General features: G+C 41.5%; 2 protein-coding genes across 7 annotated transcripts in view; one reads left to right on the forward strand and one right to left on the reverse strand.

Annotated features, from left to right (window-relative positions):
* The window catches only part of LOC137648737 (CCR4-NOT transcription complex subunit 7-like), a 45,563-nt gene extending 32,441 nt beyond the window's left edge, over positions 1 to 13,122 (forward strand). For both annotated transcript variants that reach the window (XM_068381807.1, XM_068381808.1), the window contains exon 7: positions 8,076 to 13,122. In XM_068381807.1, the coding sequence (XP_068237908.1) occupies positions 8,076 to 8,216 (141 nt within the window). In that variant the 3' untranslated portion in view covers positions 8,217 to 13,122. The remainder of the gene's footprint in view (positions 1 to 8,075) is intronic.
* A 4,981-nt stretch (positions 13,123 to 18,103) lies between these two features.
* LOC137648740 (acetylcholine-gated ion channel acc-4-like) overlaps positions 18,104 to 18,978 on the reverse strand; it is a 184,969-nt gene continuing 184,094 nt past the window's right edge. For all 5 annotated transcript variants that reach the window (XM_068381814.1, XM_068381816.1, XM_068381817.1 and 2 more), the window contains one exon: positions 18,104 to 18,603. In XM_068381814.1, the coding sequence (XP_068237915.1) occupies positions 18,328 to 18,603 (276 nt within the window). In that variant the 3' untranslated portion in view covers positions 18,104 to 18,327. The remainder of the gene's footprint in view (positions 18,604 to 18,978) is intronic.

The raw sequence follows: 18,978 nt of genomic DNA on the forward strand, positions 1-18,978 counted from the left end.
TGTAGGACTTGTATTAGGCGTATTCCGAAGGCCTCGGTTGATCCTCACACCGTTTGTTCCGACTGTAGGGGAAAATCCTGTCAGTTGGAAGATCGATGTGAGGAATGCGCCGGACTTTCGGAACTTGATTTTGTTCGATTCCTCAAGTATACCACTAAGTTAGAGAGAGAGAGAGTTAGGAGGAGTTCGGCTCGCTCTTCGCTTTATTCCTCACCCCATGATCCTCAACCTTTTCCTCCCCCTGTAGTGGCTACCCCCGATCCTACTATTAGTGCTCACCCTGATATGTCTGATGTTTTACGTGCCATTCAGGCTTTAGGTGATAAAGTGGAGTCGGTAGTGAGTGACCACAAGTTCCTCTTGGCAGACGTCAAGGAACTTAAAGTGAAAAGTGCAGTGGGAAGTGGTAGTGCCAGTGCTGTGCCGAGTGCTAGTGTCAGTGTCAGTGTTGTGCGTGAGGGTACTTCTGTGCGTGCCAGTCGTCCTCCCAGTCCGGGACCTCTTGCAAGCTCCCAAGCCCAGGGGAGAAGCAATGTCGAAGGGCAAAAGGGTTCGGCAGGCCTTGATCGGCGCACAGCAGTATCCTCGGTGGTTGCGGGCGTATCTTACAGAGATCGTCACTTCCACTCTCAGACGATTGAGCCCTTATTTTCCTCGTCTGCAGAAGAATTTTCGGGGAGAAAACGCTGGACTCAGGTCTCAAGACCTCTTAAGCGTAAAGTCCAGACCGCACGAGTTCTACAGCCCGGATGTAGTCATTGGGCTAGCTCTGACTCGCCGCAGTCATCAGGTGACTGCACGCCTCCTAAGAGAGGTAAGGCGATGCCTCAACAGACCTCAACTTCTGTTAAGGCTCTGCCTCAACAGACCTCAACGTCTGTTGATCCCAAGATGGCTTTGCTGCAGTCTATGCAGTCGCAGCTTGCGGTATTGATGCGTGAGTTTCAGGCAGAGAAGGTTACACCTCCTCCTGCGAGCGCTCCTCCTCCTCTACGCAGTCCAGTCTGCCAGACGTACGAAGTTGAGGTTCCTCAAGCTACCTCCATGCGTGAGCTACCGCGTTGGGAGTTGCCAGATACCAGCGTTGTGCAGCAACCTCCACCTTCCTTGAGGCAGGAACCTCTTACCACGCGGCAACCTCCTCAACAATGGGGACAGGAGTCTTATGCCTTACAACCTCCTCTACCTTTGAGGCAAGAGTTTCTTGCAGTAAGACCACCCTCGAGGCAGCAACCTCTTGAGGTACGACAACCTCTGCCATCCTTGAGGCAGCCACCTCAGCTCTCGCAGCTGATACCTCCACTTTCCTCGAGGCGAGAACCTCAACTCTCGAGGCAAGCACCTCAAGAACCTCAACTCGTGAGACAGGAGCCTCTTTCTGCGCAGCCGCCACCTCAACTCTCGCAGCACCCACCTCAAGAACCTCAACTCGTGAGACAGGAACCTCTTACTGCGCAGCCACCTCAACCCTTGAAGCAAGCGCAACTCTTGAGACATGAACCTCATGCAATGAGTCAGCCACCTCAACGCATGCATCTACCTCTTTCTCCTCAGCTTGAGCAGTCTTTGCAGCCTGAACCTCAGGTTTTACTACAGTCGCCTCTCACCACGCTTGCTCCCCAGACTCCCGCAGAGCCTCCTTCTTCCCAGCCTCATGACTTTGTCATTACCAGCCCTCATCCTCTTCAACAGAGACTTGAGGATGAATCCGCAAGTGTATATGCACCCGCTTGTCAGGATTCTGCCGTTCAGCATACTGCTGTAACTTTACCTCTCGCTTCTCAACCCTCAGGTGATGAGGTTTCTGAGGAGGAAGCTGCGCACCTGGATGATCCCTCTTCTGACGTAGAGGAACCCAAGTCGTTACCACCCTCCATTGACTTTCGCAAGGTCCTGGCTCTTTTCAGAGAAGTTTACCCGGATCACTTTGTTTCTGCTACCCCTCGCTCTCCTCCATCAGAGTTTTCTCTAGGCATGCAACCTGTTAAGTCTGCCTACACTAAGCTCGTCTTCGCTAGATCTTCTAAGAGAGCTTTGAGAATGTTAGGGGATTGGTTGCAGTCCAAGCAGCAACTAGGGAAGACGTCATTCATGTTTCCACCTACTAAGCTGACTTCTAAGGCGGGCGTATGGTATGCCACAGGAGAGGAACCAGGCTTGGGAATCCCTGCCTCTGCCCAGGCTGACTTCTCAAGTTTGGTTGACTCTCCACGAAGGTCGGCTATGAGGCGCTCTAAGGTCTGCTGGACCTTTTCTGACTTAGACCACTTCTTAAAGGGAGTCTTTCGCGCCTTTGAGATTTTTAATTTTCTCGACTGGTGCCTGGGGGCCTTGAGCAAGAAGACTGCCCCATCTGACAAGGACTCGGCCATGCTTATAATGTCCTGTATGGATAAAGCAATTCGCGATGGTTCCGGCGAACTTGCCTCCATGTTTGTTTCGGGAGTACTCAAGAAAAGGGAACAACTTTGCACCTTCCTTTCCACTGGTATCACCTCTTGTCAAAGGTCTCAGTTACTTTTTGCTCCGCTTTCTAAGTTCCTGTTTCCTGAGGACCTTATCAAGGAATTGTCTGCGGCTCTTATTCAGAAGGACACTCATGACCTTGTGGCCTCTTCAGCACGTAAGGCTAAGGTTGCTCCTTCGGTTCCTAGAACTTACCGCACCCCAGTGGCCGATACTCCTGCTACAAGATTTATTCCGCCCTTTCGTGGCAGAGCCCCCAGCCGAGGAAGTACCCGTCCAGACGGTTTCAGGGGCAGGTCCAAGAAAGGTCCCAAGCCTTCGAAAGGCAAACATTGACTCTCCTCCTCTCCAGGCAGCAGTAGGAGCCAGACTCAAGATCTTCTGGCAAGTTTGGGAAAGAAGAGGTGCAGACGCCCAGTCTGTCAAGTGGCTAAGGGAGGGTTACAGGATACCATTCTGCCGCAATCCCCCTCTGACCACTTCTCCCATCAACCTCTCTCCCAACTACAAGGAAAAGGACAAGAGGCTAGCGTTACACCAAGAGGTGTCGCTCCTGTTACAGAAGGAGGCAGTGGTGATAGTCCGGGACCATCAATCCCCGGGCTTCTACAACCGTCTCTTTCTGGTGGCCAAGAAGACAGGAGGTTGGAGACCGGTGCTGGACGTCAGTGCGCTCAATGCTTATGTCACCAAGCAGACGTTCACTATGGAGACGACGAAGTCGGTCCTAGCAGCGGTCAGGCAGGAGGACTGGATGGTCTCGTTGGATCTGAAAGACGCTTACTTTCACGTTCCTATTCATCCAGACTCCCAACCTTTCCTGAGATTCGTTTTTGGAAAGGTTGTGTACCAATTCCAAGCCCTGTGTTTTGGCCTAAGCACGGCGCCTATGATGTTTACGCGACTGATGAGGAATATTGCGAAATTCCTCCACTTGGCGGACATCAGAGCCTCCCTTTATTTAGACGACTGGCTGTTAAGAGCCCCCACAAGTCGTCGCTGTCTGGAGAGTCTCAACTGGACTTTGGACTTGATCAAGGAACTGGGTCTTTTGGTCAACTTAGAAAAGTCCCAGCTTATTCCTTCCCAAACCATCGTTTACCTGGGAATGGAGATTCGGAGTCAAGCTTTTCGGGCTTTTCCGTCGGCCCCAAGAATCAGCCAAGCCCTAGAGTGCATTCTGAGCATGCTGAAGAGGAACAGATGCTCGGTGAGACAGTGGATGAGTCTAACAGGGACCCTGTCATCGTTAGCCCTGTTCACCGAGTTAGGGAGACTCAACCTCCGCCCCCTTCAATTCCATCTAGCAGCTCACTGGGACAAGAATATGACGCTCGAAGCGGTCTCTATTCCTGTTACCAAAGAGATGAAGACTACTCTCATGTGGTGGAAGACCAACATCCTTCTCAAGGAGGGTCTATCGTTAGCGGTTCAGACCCCCAATCTTCATCTCTATTCGGACGCATCAGACTCGGGCTGGGGCGCGACCTTGGACGGACAGGAATGCTCGGGAACATGGAACAGGGAACAGGAAACGCTTCACATCAACTGCAAGGAGTTGCTGGCAGTTCATCTGGCTTTAATGAACTTCAAGTCCCTCCTGCTAAACAAGGTGGTGGAGGTGAACTCCGACAACACCACAGCCTTGGCATACATCTCCAAGCAGGGAGGGACCCATTCGAGGAAGCTGTACGAGATAGCAAGGGACCTCCTCATTTGGTCAAGAAGTCTAAACCTCTCACTGGTAACGAGGTTCATTCAGGGCAATATGAACGTCTCGGCAGATCGCCTCAGCAGGAAAGATCAAGTCATCCCCACGGAATGGACCCTTCACAAGAGCGTGTGCAACAGACTTTGGACCTTGTGGGGTCAGCCAACGATAGATCTGTTCGCCACCTCCATGACCAAGAGGCTCCCTTTGTACTGTTCCCCAGTTCCAGACCCAGCAGCAGTTCACGTGGATGCTTTTCTGCTGGATTGGTCCCATCTCGAGCTATATGCATTCCCGCCGTTCAAGATCATCAACAGAGTCATTCAGAAGTTCGTCTCTCACGAAGGGACACGGCTGACGCTGGTTGCTCCCCTTTGGCCTGCAAGAGAATGGTTCACAGAGGTACTACAATGGCTGGTCGACGTTCCCAGGACTCTCCCTCTAAGAGTGGACCTTCTACGTCAACCTCACGTAAAGAAGGTACACCCAAACCTCCACGCTCTTCGTCTGACTGCCTTCAGACTGTCGAAAGACTCGCTAGAGCTAGAGGCTTTTCGAAGGAGGCAGCCAGAGCGATTGCCAGAGCAAGGAGGATATCCACTCGTAGAGTCTATCAATCCAAGTGGGAAGTCTTCCGAAGCTGGTGCAGAGCCAATGCAGTTTCCTCTACCAATACCTCTGTAACCCAAGTTGCTGACTTCCTGTTACATCTTAGGAATGTTAGATCTCTTTCGGCTCCTACGATCAAAGGGTACAGAAGTATGTTGGCTTCAGTTCTCCGCCACAGAGGTTTGGATCTTTCCTCCAACAAGGATCTACAAGACATCCTTAAATCTTTCGAGACTTCTAAAGAACGTCGATTATCCACTCCAGGCTGGAATCTAGACGTAGTCTTAAGGTTCCTTATGTCTCCTAGGTTTGAACCTCTCCAGTCAGCTTCTTTCAAAGACCTTACTCTCAAAACTCTTTTCCTCGTCTGCCTTGCAACAGCCAAAAGAGTTAGTGAGGTTCACGCCTTCAGCAGGAACATAGGATTCACATCCGAATCAGCAACATGTTCCTTACAGCTCGGATTTTTAGCAAAAAATGAACTTCCTTCACGTCCTTGGCCTAGATCGTTCGAAATTCCTAGCCTTTCCAACATGGTGGGTAACGAGCTAGAGAGAGTTCTTTGCCCTGTCAGAGCTCTGAAATACTATCTTAATAGGTCAAAACCTATACGAGGACAATCAGAGGCCTTATGGTGTGCCATCAAGAAACCTTCGATGCCTATGTCCAAAAACGCAGTTTCGTATTATATAAGGCTTCTGATTAGAGAAGCTCATTCTCACATGAAGGATGAAGACCTTGCTTTGCTGAAGGTAAGGACCCACGAAGTGAGAGCTGTAGCCACTTCGATGGCCTTTAAACAGAACCGTTCTCTGCAGAGTATTATGGATGCAACTTTTTGGAGGAGCAAGTCAGTGTTTGCATCATTTTATCTCAAAGATGTCCAGTCTCTTTACGAGAACTGCTACACCCTGGGACCATTCGTAGCAGCGAGTGCAGTAGTAGGTGAGGGCTCAGCCACTACATTCCCTTAATCCCATAACCTTTTTTAACCTTTCTCTTGAATGCTTTTATTGTTGTTTTTTGGGTTGTTACGGTAGGCTAGAAGCCTTCCGCATCCTAGTTGATTTGGCGGGTGGTCAATTCGTTCTTGAGAAGCGCCTAGGTTAGAGGTTGTGTAGAGGTCCTTTAGTATGGGTTGCAGCCCTTTATACTTCAGCACCTTAGGGTTGTTCAGCCTCCTAAGAGGAACGCTGCGCTCAGTAAGGAAGACGAACTTATTAAAGGCAGAGTAATGGTTCAAGTCGACTTCCTTACCAGGTACTTATAATTTCATTGTTATTTTGAATAACTGATAATATGAAATACGGGATACTTAGCTTCTTGATATACATGTACACTGGTTTTCACCCACCTCCCTGGGTGTGAATCAGCTACATGATTATCGGGTAAGATTAATATTGAAAAATGTTATTTTCATTAGTAAAATAAATTTTTGAATATACTTACCCGATAATCATGATTTAATTGACCCACCCTTCCTCCCCATAGAGAACCAGTGGACCGAGGAAAAATTGAGGTGGTGTCAACAAGAAGTACTGCAGTACCTGGCCACAGGTGGCGCTGGTGAGTACACCCCCTTCTTGTATAGTGATCGCTGGCGTATCCCTTCCGTAGAATTCTGTCGGGCAACGGAGTTGACAGCTACATGATTATCGGGTAAGTATATTCAAAAATTTATTTTACTAATGAAAATAACATATTTACATTTTTATGAGAAACTTCAGGCATTTTCCAAAATAATGAGACCAGCCTGACTGCTCTATAATAAAAATGAAGGCTGTTAGCACAATTTAAAAAAAATGTTGCAAAATGTGCTTGAAAAAGAAAACGCCCGGGGGGTTAAGGGTTGGAAAGTTCCAAATAGCTTGGTGGTAAAAGAGTTAAGCAGTCTTACTAGATTCATTATAAATCACAATTAATTTATGTACAGTAATTGTTATATACTGTATATGACTGAACAATTACTAAACAATAACTTGATGATAATTATAAATATGAATACTATATTAAGGTCCTAAGACATACTTAATAATCCTCCCCTTGAGAGATTAAATCTAGTAAATTCGACTCCATGCAGGTGAAGGCTATAGCCTTACTTGAGGCTGTAGAGACTATAATTTTCTCCCATTTAAATTTGATCTTGAAATATCAATATGAGATACAATTTCTTTCATTCAATGGTTAGTGGTGAGGGAGACAAAAGTTATGCTTAGTTTCAGGGCATACAAAAATAAGATCACTTTTATTAGGTGGCAAAATAGCTCTCTTGACTCTAAATGTCCTTTGAACGTACATTATAAGCAAGACCTGGATGTCTATATTTTATTATCATGAAGGTATATCCTGTATAACCAGAACTTTGTTCTTGCATTCATATTCATACTTGAAACGCTTTACAATATGTCCAAAGTCATAGCATGTTGTTCTCAGAACCACATTCCCTGACTCCATTTCAAACTGCACCAGGCCATCCTCAACATATCAGCAATTCAGGCATAAATTTTAAAGTTGTATTTTTGCCATCCAGTCATTTTACCATCATTTAGCTGCGGGACCTAGGAAATGCCTTTTGTAAGTTGTATTATCTCTGTATCAGCTATATTCAGACACTGCAGATTATTGAACAAGGCCAAACACTTTTAATTAAAAAAATGACAATGTAATATTCTTCAAGCACTCATTGCATTGGTAGAATTTAGAAGTTTTTGAAGGTTCCACTTGGGATTCAGCTGGTGGTAAGGAAGATGATTCAAATTTTTAGTAGAGTTGACAGAGGAAAGCAGACATTGGAAAACATTGATGCTAAATCTGAAGCTTGTTCAAATGGAAACTTTTCATCAAAATGAGAAAGAAGAGCTGAGTAGTGTATTGAGGACTTATTAAAATTAATACATTTGAATGTAGATTGCAGGCATTTAACAAAATATTCCTTGTTACCAAGTTTATAAGGGAAATAAACATAAACAAGATATTTAATCATGGATTTTATAAAGACAACACACTCCCCTCTACTTGCTTCCAATCATTATCATATTCTCCCCTAACCTTAAATCCCTAGTGCTAATACCTTTTAAGCAGAGCTTCTTGCCATTAAACCTTAGTGTTTCACAATATTGATTATTATCAAGTTTGCTGTCATTTTTCTCCTGTCAATGTATATTTTAATTTATGGAATGTGTTAATTTTTATAATCAGTATATGTAATGCCAATCGTCTGTAGCTTATCGAATCTGTCATTTACCTTTTATGCTTTGCTCTCATAATATCTTTATTTCTATTATTCCAGATGTTTTTCGAAGATAAGATCGACGATGCCAAATATTGTGGTCATCTTTATGGCTTGGGAACATCTTTTGTAGTTAATGGTAATTCTGCATCAGCATATAATGACAATGGTCACACGTCAGATTCAACCTCTAATTCATAGTGAAGTGAGACTTGAGTGCACTTGAAATGCATCTAGACTGAACTAAACGTGAAACTTATCACACGGCTTCACCTACCTAAACCATAAGTACGAAATTAGCTGAGGAATCAGTGACTATTTAATAATTTTTTAATATCCTTATAGTTTGTAATTACAAGCTGGAGCAGAGGTGATTGCTGCACCTATTTTTAAAACATTCTCTATTTCCACACAATTTTATTATTAAAGTGAAGATTGAAAACCTATGGAAACTCTCTGTGATATGTGGTGATATTCTGTTACTTGCAACTCTTGGATGAAACCTTACAACAGGAGACTTTGTCCTCTAAATTGCACTGTTCTAAGCTTTGGCTGGCTGCAGTTGGGGAGTGATTTCAGTGTGTTTTACAGATTGAAACAAAATTTACCCGATTGTGGAAAACAGTGTGATTTGGCGGGTGATTAAAGGTTTATGTTGAAACTGAGCATAATTGAAAATTGGTTTTAAAAGCCTGGGGACCATAAACTATCCCTTTTTGGGCTTTCTTTCCATACCAATTCTTAGATATTGTTTAATGAATTATTTTGGGTTAGTGTGTTTTAGAGAAGTATTAATACAGCTGTGCAAGTTTTGCAGTTATTAAAACCATGGAAGGAAAATATATGGTCATGACTATTTGTATGTTCAATGCAAAGTGATAATTGGTCATTTTAGGTTAGTTATTCCTGGCATTTTATCATTATTATATACGATAACTAGGACTTTGCATTTACATGTAAAAAAAAGATCTCATCATTGTAAAGGTTGTCAGCAAAATTAGGATTTTTATCCACAGAGGAAGTTAACAGAATAGCCATATATCCCTCTGTTTGCTTTGTAAATACATTTGCAGTACAGTATCAGAAGTCCAGTAAACAAATTTTTCATATGAAATATAATCTCAATTTATTTTCTTGTAATTGAAACATTTTCTTTGTTTTTATAATATAAATCGTCAGGATATGTGGACATTTAGAGGTTTTGAAAAGGGAATCTCTTTTGCTGTTTAATCAGAATGTCAGTTATCACTTTTGTCAGTTTATTCTATGGGATCTTTTGAAAATTGTTGAGCCTGAGTAACTCAAGAAATGCTCTGCATAGGTTAGAATATATTCAATTAAAATTATAACAGTTTTAGAAATTGCTGGATGTGGATTTACCATCGGCTATTGGATGATTGTTTTCGCTTTAATGTTTTCAGTGTAGCTCTCAATTTTTACTGCTTTCAGATTTTCAAATTTTCTGAGGGTTTTCATATCTCATTCCATTGTTTAATTTCGTGTTTTCGGTCGAAAATAAGGGAGAGGATGACCGTAAAGTTTATGAAACATCCATTGATGCACCAAGGATTTTTTTTAAAGACCCAGGCCTTGTGCACTTACGTGTGAGGGACAAGAGTTGTAATACCATTTTTTTAGAGAGGTCAACAGCTCTTCCTAAAAAGATAACTGCTGCTAATTTTATGTACAGTACAGGTATTCCTCATTTTCACTTTCCCTTCCTTCATGTCATAGTTCAAACTTGCAGCTGACTGGTATCACAGAATTTGTCTTGAGATTGTAATTGAAAAATTCCCTAAAAAGAATTTGGTATATTACACATGACGCCAGTGACTTCCATTCAGCTTCAGGTCTGAAATTGATAATGGGTCTCCAGTCGTCCGTTACCATTATGTACGTCCAGTTTAGATATAAAACTGAGGTCGCAGTGGTAGACTTTAATAATTGGTTTTTGGTTTTTCATACAAGTGTGATGAAAAAAAAAAGCATTTTTTACGGTATTTGTCATTCAGCCAGTGCAAATCTTAAAAAAGAATACTTATGAAAATAGTAATGTATAACACTTTGTTTGTAACTCCAGTTGATCTAATTTCAAGGGATTTTTAACATGAAAGTGCATAGCCATTCAATAGATTGTATTCAAACACATAAAGCCACTCAGGTACTCTTAGAAAATTAGCATCATCCTTTTTTTTTAGTATTAGAATTAGATTTTGTTAAGATTTCCTTGATATGCAATATCCATGTTCTGGTGTTATATATCTTAAAAAAACAAGGTGAATATGTACAAAGAATTGCTACAGTTTAGATTAAGGGGTTTCGTAATGTTTAAGAAAGTTTGCACTGCCTAATTTACTGATGGTTGATGACACAGTTATGCTTTTGAATCTCTGGTGATAAAAATATGCAGGCCTTAGCTTGGGTTGGTAACATTTTTCATCATTGAGTAGCACAAAATAAACATGAATTTCAAAATGTTAAAATCATGCTGCTATACAGTACTGTATTTTGTTGTAACAGAGTTGCTTTGATTGGACTAAGTGGAAGATAGATTGGCAAGACAAGTCCAGTGAATGGCGTTAGTGAACCTCTCTGGTGACGTATATCTCATCTTCTGAAAACAAGAGCATGGAAATGCATTACCTAGTGGTCCATGTTGGTGTAGCACACACTCGAACAACTCGTATATACTTGGGAAACCTCTTATCAAACGTTGATTTTGAACAGTCTTTAGGTCCTATGGAAGGACTGAGTGAGACTTAGATGAACATTCAAATGGGCTGTCAGGGCCTTTTCCATGAAATGCAAAAAGTAATGGATGAAAATAAATAATTAAATCTGACAATACTGGTGTGTGGGTCTTGGAAAATGAATGCAATTGTAGTTTTCATAGTGTGAAGAGTGGTACAAATGCTGTTAAGATTGTCACTGACATGTTACGTGCGGGACAGTTGATCCTTCTTTATTAATGTGAGTATGTGGGAAATGAATGGAAAGATAGACTTGTCAGTCGAAGGGTAATCTACTAATCTTAAGAATAATGAAAAATTGTACACGTTCACAAGTTTGCAAGCTGCCTTAACTTTGACTGTGGAGCAATGTGCTTTTGGAAGTTGCATACTTGATTAACATCCTCCTTGGATTGCAGTTCACCATTTCACAAAGGCAGAGCAAATCTACCTATAATGGTTGTATTGATGATATCAACAGTTGGTCAAGTTGTTGAAGGGTACATGTTACTTTTTTTGCAATGTATGTAGTATTGTATAATGATTTTTAAAGTATTTTTTAATCATTTTTCTGTAGTTTGCCTGCAAAATGTAGACATTATCATCTATAATTTGCTTGCAAAATATAGGTACTGTCAAGTTCAAGTTATTTCATAGTTCAATACTTGTGGTTAAAAAAAATCTAGCAGTATTTTTTCATGCAGCTGTTAGTACTGTATTTTTTAATTACATCCATTAACAGTGAGGCATTACATCATGAGGAGAAATTATGAAAAGAAGACTTTGTTTTATGGTGGTCCAGGGTCTCAAGAGATTTGTGAAGGTTTCTTGATTTTATAATTTTTTTCAAGTATTCAAATTTATAAAGTTTAAGGCTTACTAAAAGAGCATAAAAAGATAGTCACAGAGAAAAAATAGCATTGCAGATACACACACATATCTCACATTAGGTTTTTTTAAAGTTATAGTTTTCTTATATTTTTTCCCAAATTGCAAGTCTTGTTACTTGTTAATTAGTCAAAGTTATATTTAATAATTTCCATCCAAAGTGCAATCAAGAAACTCTTCCTCATCACAATGGAATGATTCAGTTGTACATCTCGAAAAAATATGGCTGCAGGTGTTTTTGTAAACAGTATGCCTCTATTGTGATGTGTAAAGGCTGTTAGTTAGATCACAGGTAATAGTTATGTATCAGTTTTCCAGCAGTTGAACTGTATAGTTGCCTACCAAAGAAGTTCTGTGATAACGATTTATTCTTGTATTAACGTTTTTGTGACTACTTATGGTTCATGATGTATTTTATTTACAAGATTATCATTGAAAAGTTAAATTGGAGATGTTTTCCAGAAAAAGGATGTGTAAGTTTTTGTTTTAAGTAGAGTGCACTTATTAGGATTGCAAACAAAACATGTTCAGACATTTATTAGTTGGTAACTACTAATGTACAGTAAAGTGAACTCTTGCATGTTTTAATGCTTTCTGTTCTAGCATTCGTTGGTGATTACTTTTGTTGGCTGCATTTTATTTTTTTTCAATTTTATCTCCCCATGTTTTGAAATGTTTTGTAATGCAAATATAAATTCATGAATTGTATAAATTCCAGATATGTGTCGTTGGGTATCAAACGTGTAGACATTATTAATTTTGTGAACTTTGACATTGCATAGTAAATTTTTTTATCTGGTGACTATTTTTGTGCACGTTTTGATGTTTTTTGAGTTGTCATTGGTAGGTGTGCTATGTTTGAAACTGGTGTTAACAGTGCATGGTATCAAGTGATGTACTGTAACACTTGTTAAATGGGTGGTAATTTACAGTAGACTGTTGTATCATTATTTGTATGTAATTATCAGCCTTAGACGATGTCATAATATGAACGAAGTCAGTGTTTCAATAATTTTTGTCAAACACCAGTAAGATGTGGGATGTTTACTTGTCAGTCTGACTTCTTTTTCAGGAAAGGTTGGGTGTGATATCTGTGATTCAGAGGAAGATTGCAGTTTTTGCAAGTATTTCTTTATGATTAGTTCGCACTTGTCTAGTCAGTGGTTTTTAAACATACTTTGAATTCAACATTTTATGGTCATTAGATTTAAAATTGTTTTGATTTTAGGAAAATTCTTAATGAAATTATCTGCTTATGCTTTTTTAGTATCTCTTGTGTCAATTGTTATGATTTGTGGTAATCTTTCAAGTACTGTATGAGTTTAAGGGCACACATTTTTCCCTTAAGCATTACTACTCCACTAAATTGACACTGTTGTTTTAATTGTATTTTTGGTATGTAAATATTTGTTTTTATATATTTTAGCAGCTTGCAAACATGTTGTTCATGTGCTCAATCTTTGGAGAAAATAGATCTTGTTTTGTAACAATGTTTGATATCATTTTCCACATTTTATTAAGTATTATTCTATAGTAATTTTGATGAGTTTCCGGGCTTAAAATTCCAAATTCTATTAAATTTTTGCTCTAACGAGTATACAAACCTTTCATCCTTTAAAATAGGGGACATGTCTTGAGCGAAGCTGGAATGACTGTTGAATTCGATAAGAAGGTAGTTAAATACGGGTGGTGAAAATAGGAGAGTAGTCCCAGTCCCATCCTGTTGGTGCACCCTTACAAACATTTTATCTTTCTTTTTCTTGTAGGAAGTGAATGCTTGCTGTTGAGCTTGTGAATTATGGATGTAAAATGAGAAATTCATTCTCACCAGGGAAAGGGTGATCGTTGCAACTGTTTTATGGCTAAACCGCCTGTTAATCCACTCTGTGTTTTTGTAAGGGACACGATTGTTCGCCATCATCTCTGTGCCGATCTGGGAATTGTATCTGGATATTCAGGAAGGTAGCGCTACAGTTTCTGTCGAAGACAGAAATACCAACTTGGTGCTGGTAGTCTTTCCAGCCACCTTTCCTTGCTGTAGAACTTTGTTCCTCAGTGGTGCCTCCATCATGCAGCATATCTCAGATGCATTGATAAAGGGGATGGGGCGCACACCTGAAAAGCCTGGTCATAGAAATGCAAGCGTGAGGTGTGTGACACTCACCCACAACCTCGAGCAGATCCCTCCTCAAGGAATACTATGAGCTAAGAGGAGCAGGCATTTAGGGGGTGGGGGGGGGGATGCCTCTCAAAGTTCTCTCTATGAGAGAAAAGCTCTAAAGAAAATGGCTCCATCAGGTGATCAGCCAGTGCCTTTTCTCCCTTTTTGAAGGTTTGTGACAAATTGCAAGAGTGCCAACCCACGCACTCCTCAGAGATGCCCATTGATCCAATCAAGGATTATAAAGGAGTGTCACGTCCTAAGGATCTTAAAAGTCCATCAGAGTTGAAAGTTGCTCCTTTGAACATCCAGAAAGGGGATCCACGACTTATAAATTCTAGAACGGTGCTCCCGAAGTTTGTAGGTTTTCTCCTATAGAGATTGTTTATCAGAGATGGTCGTAATTAACATGAGCCATCACCACAACCATGTCTGGACCCTAAGTCTCTGGATGAGATGGAACCTCTCTCTCCAAACATCACAAGTCCCTGCACATCTATTTTTTTCCAGGGATGTAAAAGTCAAGGAAAAGAAACACATTGCTTCAAAAAGGAAAAATAAGCGGGCATCATCTACAAGACTCCAAGTCTCATGGTCAGACGTCTCTGAAGAGGGCAAGACTTTTCCTCCCCGAGCCTGACGAGACTTCCAGGATGCAAACTCACCGGGTCCTGCTGTGGCGAGACCCTTGGAGTCCACCTGTACCGAGTGCTTAGGCGGCGAGACCCTTGGAGTCCACCTGTACCGAGTGCTTAGGCGGCGAGACCCTTGGAGTCCACCTGTACCGAGTGCTTAGGCGAGACCCTTGGAGTCCACCTGTACCGAGTGTTTTGGTGAGACCCTTGGAACCTACCTCTACAGAGCCTGAAGTCTTCTTTCCTGAGAGTCTGAGGACTCATCAGTAAAGTCAACAATTTAGGCAACACACTGAAAGCCCCCTTTTCTGGAAGGCAGTCTTCCATTCATGCCTTATTTAGGAAGGCTCACACTTCGATGCACCACCTTGTTGCTATGGTTGCGTCAGACCAAGAGGCAGCGGCAATGTCACTTTTGCAGGCTTCCTGTTGGTTAGACCACTGGTGTCGTATTTTGCAGTATCTCAGAATCTGGCTGATTGTAAGAGACGTAAGCAGTATGAGGAGTTCGCCTTTTCAGGTGCAAAGACAAGGGAGTAGTTGATACAACAGGCTCCTTACCAGTGGAGCAACTGGGTACTGAAGGGATGCAATGATCAACAAGTTTGTTAGACATATGACCTCAAAAGACGTTTGTCCTTAAACGCCTCACTGACACAGCATGCCTCTCTCTTTCCCTAGGATGAGGTGGATGCAGTAAAGTAGTGGAAAATTGGGAAAGACGAGTCAGGCTTCCTTCTTCAGGAGAGCTGCTACCTTCAGACTCCTACTAAACGTAGGAATTTGCCCCCTATTCAGCCACCTATGAAAGAGGCAGACAAACGGCAACTTTCAATTTGAGAAATCAACAGACCAGACCAGCCCTTTCACTGAAGGCACCAAGGCAAACGAGGGAGAGGTAAACAAGGATCTCGTTATGGGTGACAATCTCCCCCCTGCCACTACTTGTGGAGGAGATACCTGTTGAGTTGCTGGATTGATGAAGTGGCATTTCACAGGGCAGAACCTTGGATAGTGGAGGTTTTGCACATCAGATATTCCCTCCCGTTCACCAGCTCTCAATCCCTTGCCAATAAGCCGCTCATTGTATTCGAGAGGGTCTGTCAAAGACCTACTCCTTCGGGAGGGAAAGGGGTCGACGAGGTCAATGACTTGTCTCCAGAATTCTACACTAACTTGTTCCTGGTTCAGGAGGTTGGGGACCAATGAGAGACCTGTCCCATCTGAACAAGTGTTCTGCAAACTTAGTTCAAGATGGAGATCCCCAACATGGTCCTACAAGCAATAACACGGAATAAGTTATTACTGTCCATAGACCTGAAAGATGGCTACTTTCAAATTCCAGTTCACATGGAAGTACCTTTAGTTTTCCCTGGAAACAAGAGTATTTTTGGCTTCTCTGCTTTGGACTTTCCACAGAACCTCAAGGTCTCGACCTGGGTTCACGTGATGGGAATAAGATTCTCTGATACCTTGATGATTGGCTGTTGTTGGCAGTTGTTGGCAGAGTCAGATTTTCAGATTCTACTCCACAGGGTCCTCAAATTTTGTTGGGATCTGGGAATCCAGATAAATAAAAAAAAATTCCAATCTCACCCTACGTCAGAACCTTGTCTACTTGGAGATGAGCAGACATGGTCTACGGGAAAGCGTTCCCTCTCAAGACACGTTACAAATATTGAAGAGATGACACTTTTGTTTGGAAACAGGTCCGACTCCATAACGTACTAGTCAAGGTGATGCAGTAAGTTCAAGAGTATCTATCCTGGTGGCTGCAGGAGAGGAACCTGATGGCGGGATCCCCCACTATATGCTTTTCCCCAACTACAGTTCTTCCCCCGAACTTGTCCTTTTCTCAGATGTGTCCAGAGAAGAGTGGAGAGTGAACATTCTGATTCACTCCACATCAGGTCTGTGAACAGAGTACGTAGACATGAGGTTCCATATAAACATCTTGGAAGTGGAAGCACCAAACCTAGCTCTGATCCATTTCCAGGAAATAGTGAAGGGTCACTCAGTAGTGTTGATGAGTGACAACTAAGAAGAAAATCTCACAAAATGCCATCTCCTCCTGGCTTGGCGAAGATATCAGTAGAGCCTACAGGGATCAAGGGTACAATCCATCAGCCTTAGCCCCTCCTATATCTCATGAAGTCGAAGGGATTGGCACCACTTTAGCCTTCAGAAAGAACCATTCAGTTACCCAAGTGTAGAAAGCAGGCGTCTGGAAGAGACAATGACTTGCGAGCGCACTATCTTTGGAATTGCGCTCAAGTCCCAGGATACTTTCTCCATAGTATCGATGGTACCTGCCCAGCAAGTGGTATACAAGCATCGTGTCCAAGATAGAGTTTACATCATCAGTCCAAGGTTTAATAGTGAGAATGACTGGTCTTCCCTATTTTCCTTTCTTCTCTCTTAGAACCAGCTGGCGAAACATAATGGAGCTGGAACAGACACTGATGCAGGTGACCATGCTAGTGACAAGTAGTTATTTTACTGATGAAGTAAGTAGAATCTCCACATTCCTTATGAGGGGGAGTGTGTTATGTGGGGAAAACCCAATACTGTACTTATATTGGTCCTAAACAGGAATTTTCTTCCACTGAAGATGTAGGTCCTTGTATGAAAAACTCCTTGGCCATGACAGAGTAGGCCATTCACCATAGGGAAACTGGACTGAGCATCGTAACCCCGGGTTGCTAGCCAGCGATTGGGCGAACAGGGGTTCCTCCTAAGAATGACTCCTAGTAAAAGACGAAAGTTTTAATTGGTGTAGGAACAAATCACTTATGTTAAAAGTAATTGTACTTTATTTTTCCTAGCTATGCAAACCTAAGTCCTTTAGGTTTCAATTCCCACTGCATCCAACCCGCAAGTCCCAGGCAGAATAAAAATTAAGGCTGCGTTCAGATATACCCGGCCAACCAGGGGATATTGGGTGGTGGTTGTCAAAACTTTTATAATTCTTCATTGGCTGTTACCAGCTTTTTCTAGAATCTTAACCCTACAAAAAGGAATTGGAATTATATATAGCTAGGGAAAGTATGAATTACTTTTAAATTTTGAGATTCCCCCCGGGTGCACTTGGATGGTGAATAGCCTTGCTGATCCTAACACCAGGCTACATAGTATAAATTCATAAACCCATATACATATCAATCTTTAGAACCTGTATTAGCAGGAGACAGAATGTAACCAACCTCCAAATGACAATCTGAACTAGACACTTTAGTCCTTTATTTCCATTATGTCCTTCAGACATAGACTTTCCAGATCATTAGCACCTGGATCTCACAATTAATATGCCTTGCTTGTTGCCAGTTTGATCTGAATACAAAAAGTAAGGCAGCTAACTTTTAAGGAATCCTGGTTGAGACTTACATGTACAGGATTATCAAAGATAAGACTTAGCACATTCAAGGACCACAAATTAGGGCTAATTATTGTGACAGGTTTGTATGAAAATATTTTCATCAAGATTTGTGGATATGCTTGTACACATAGTAATTTAGAGATAAAATTTTTACTAGACATTTGGAGTCTTTCAAATGTGAAAGATACAATAATGCTGTCTTCCAAGGAAATTTAAAAAGGTTGAAAAAATATTCCCATTATCTCTATAACATACTCTTAAATAAATTTATTAACATAGAAATTAAATTTGACCATAATCTAAAAAATACATTAAAAATACAAAGCCAAAAATGCATCTTATACTAAAACATAAATTTATTATATAGATGTTTGTCAGTGTTCTATCCCTCCCCATTATTAACTTTGTATGTAAATGTCTGTCAGTGTTCTATCCCTCCCAATTATTAACTTTGTATGTAAATGTCTGTCAGTGTTCTATCCCTCCCAATTATTAACTTTGTATGTAAATGTCTGTCAGTGTTCTATCCCTCCCAATTATTAACAGTATAGACTAAATATCCAAGGGTAAAGAAAAAAAATCCTAAAGGTATAATAATTCTCGATAAAGTATTAATTACCCAGGGGAAATGAGGATTTTTTCTGAAGTTTTTTGAGAGTGGAATGCCATTCTTCGTGCTGCCAAGGTCCTTTGGTGTAACGGTGTGGTAGCAATTCTCACGTAGATAATTTATCACTACTAGCATCACAACAATTATGAAATCCATAGCAATGCAAAAAACAAACCAGACATCAACAAGCTGTAGGAAGAGACCTTTGTTAGTAGTAATGAAAATAAAAGTTCTCAACTCATGAAGGGGCAAACATGTTTATATAAACAATTTTAATAATAAATTGTTCTTATACAGTACATTATACAACCCCTCATCCTTTAATTATGGAAACTGATTCAGCACGAGCTGGAGTCTGTCTTTGAAGTTGGATAACAAGCAGTTATCTAGCTGGTGAGTGTGTAGGGCAAGAAGCCCCACCCCAAGCAGGTGAGGGTGTAAGGCACGAAGCCCCATCCCCTTTCCATCAAGGGAACTTTCATTTATGATTTGGCAGCTGTTATGTACGCACATACAGATAGAACCTGTCAGACTTTTCCATTTTCTTTCTCTTTTCAGGAAGTG

Source organism: Palaemon carinicauda, chromosome 10, assembly GCF_036898095.1.
Source record: "Palaemon carinicauda isolate YSFRI2023 chromosome 10, ASM3689809v2, whole genome shotgun sequence".
NCBI lineage: Eukaryota > Metazoa > Arthropoda > Malacostraca > Decapoda > Palaemonidae > Palaemon > Palaemon carinicauda.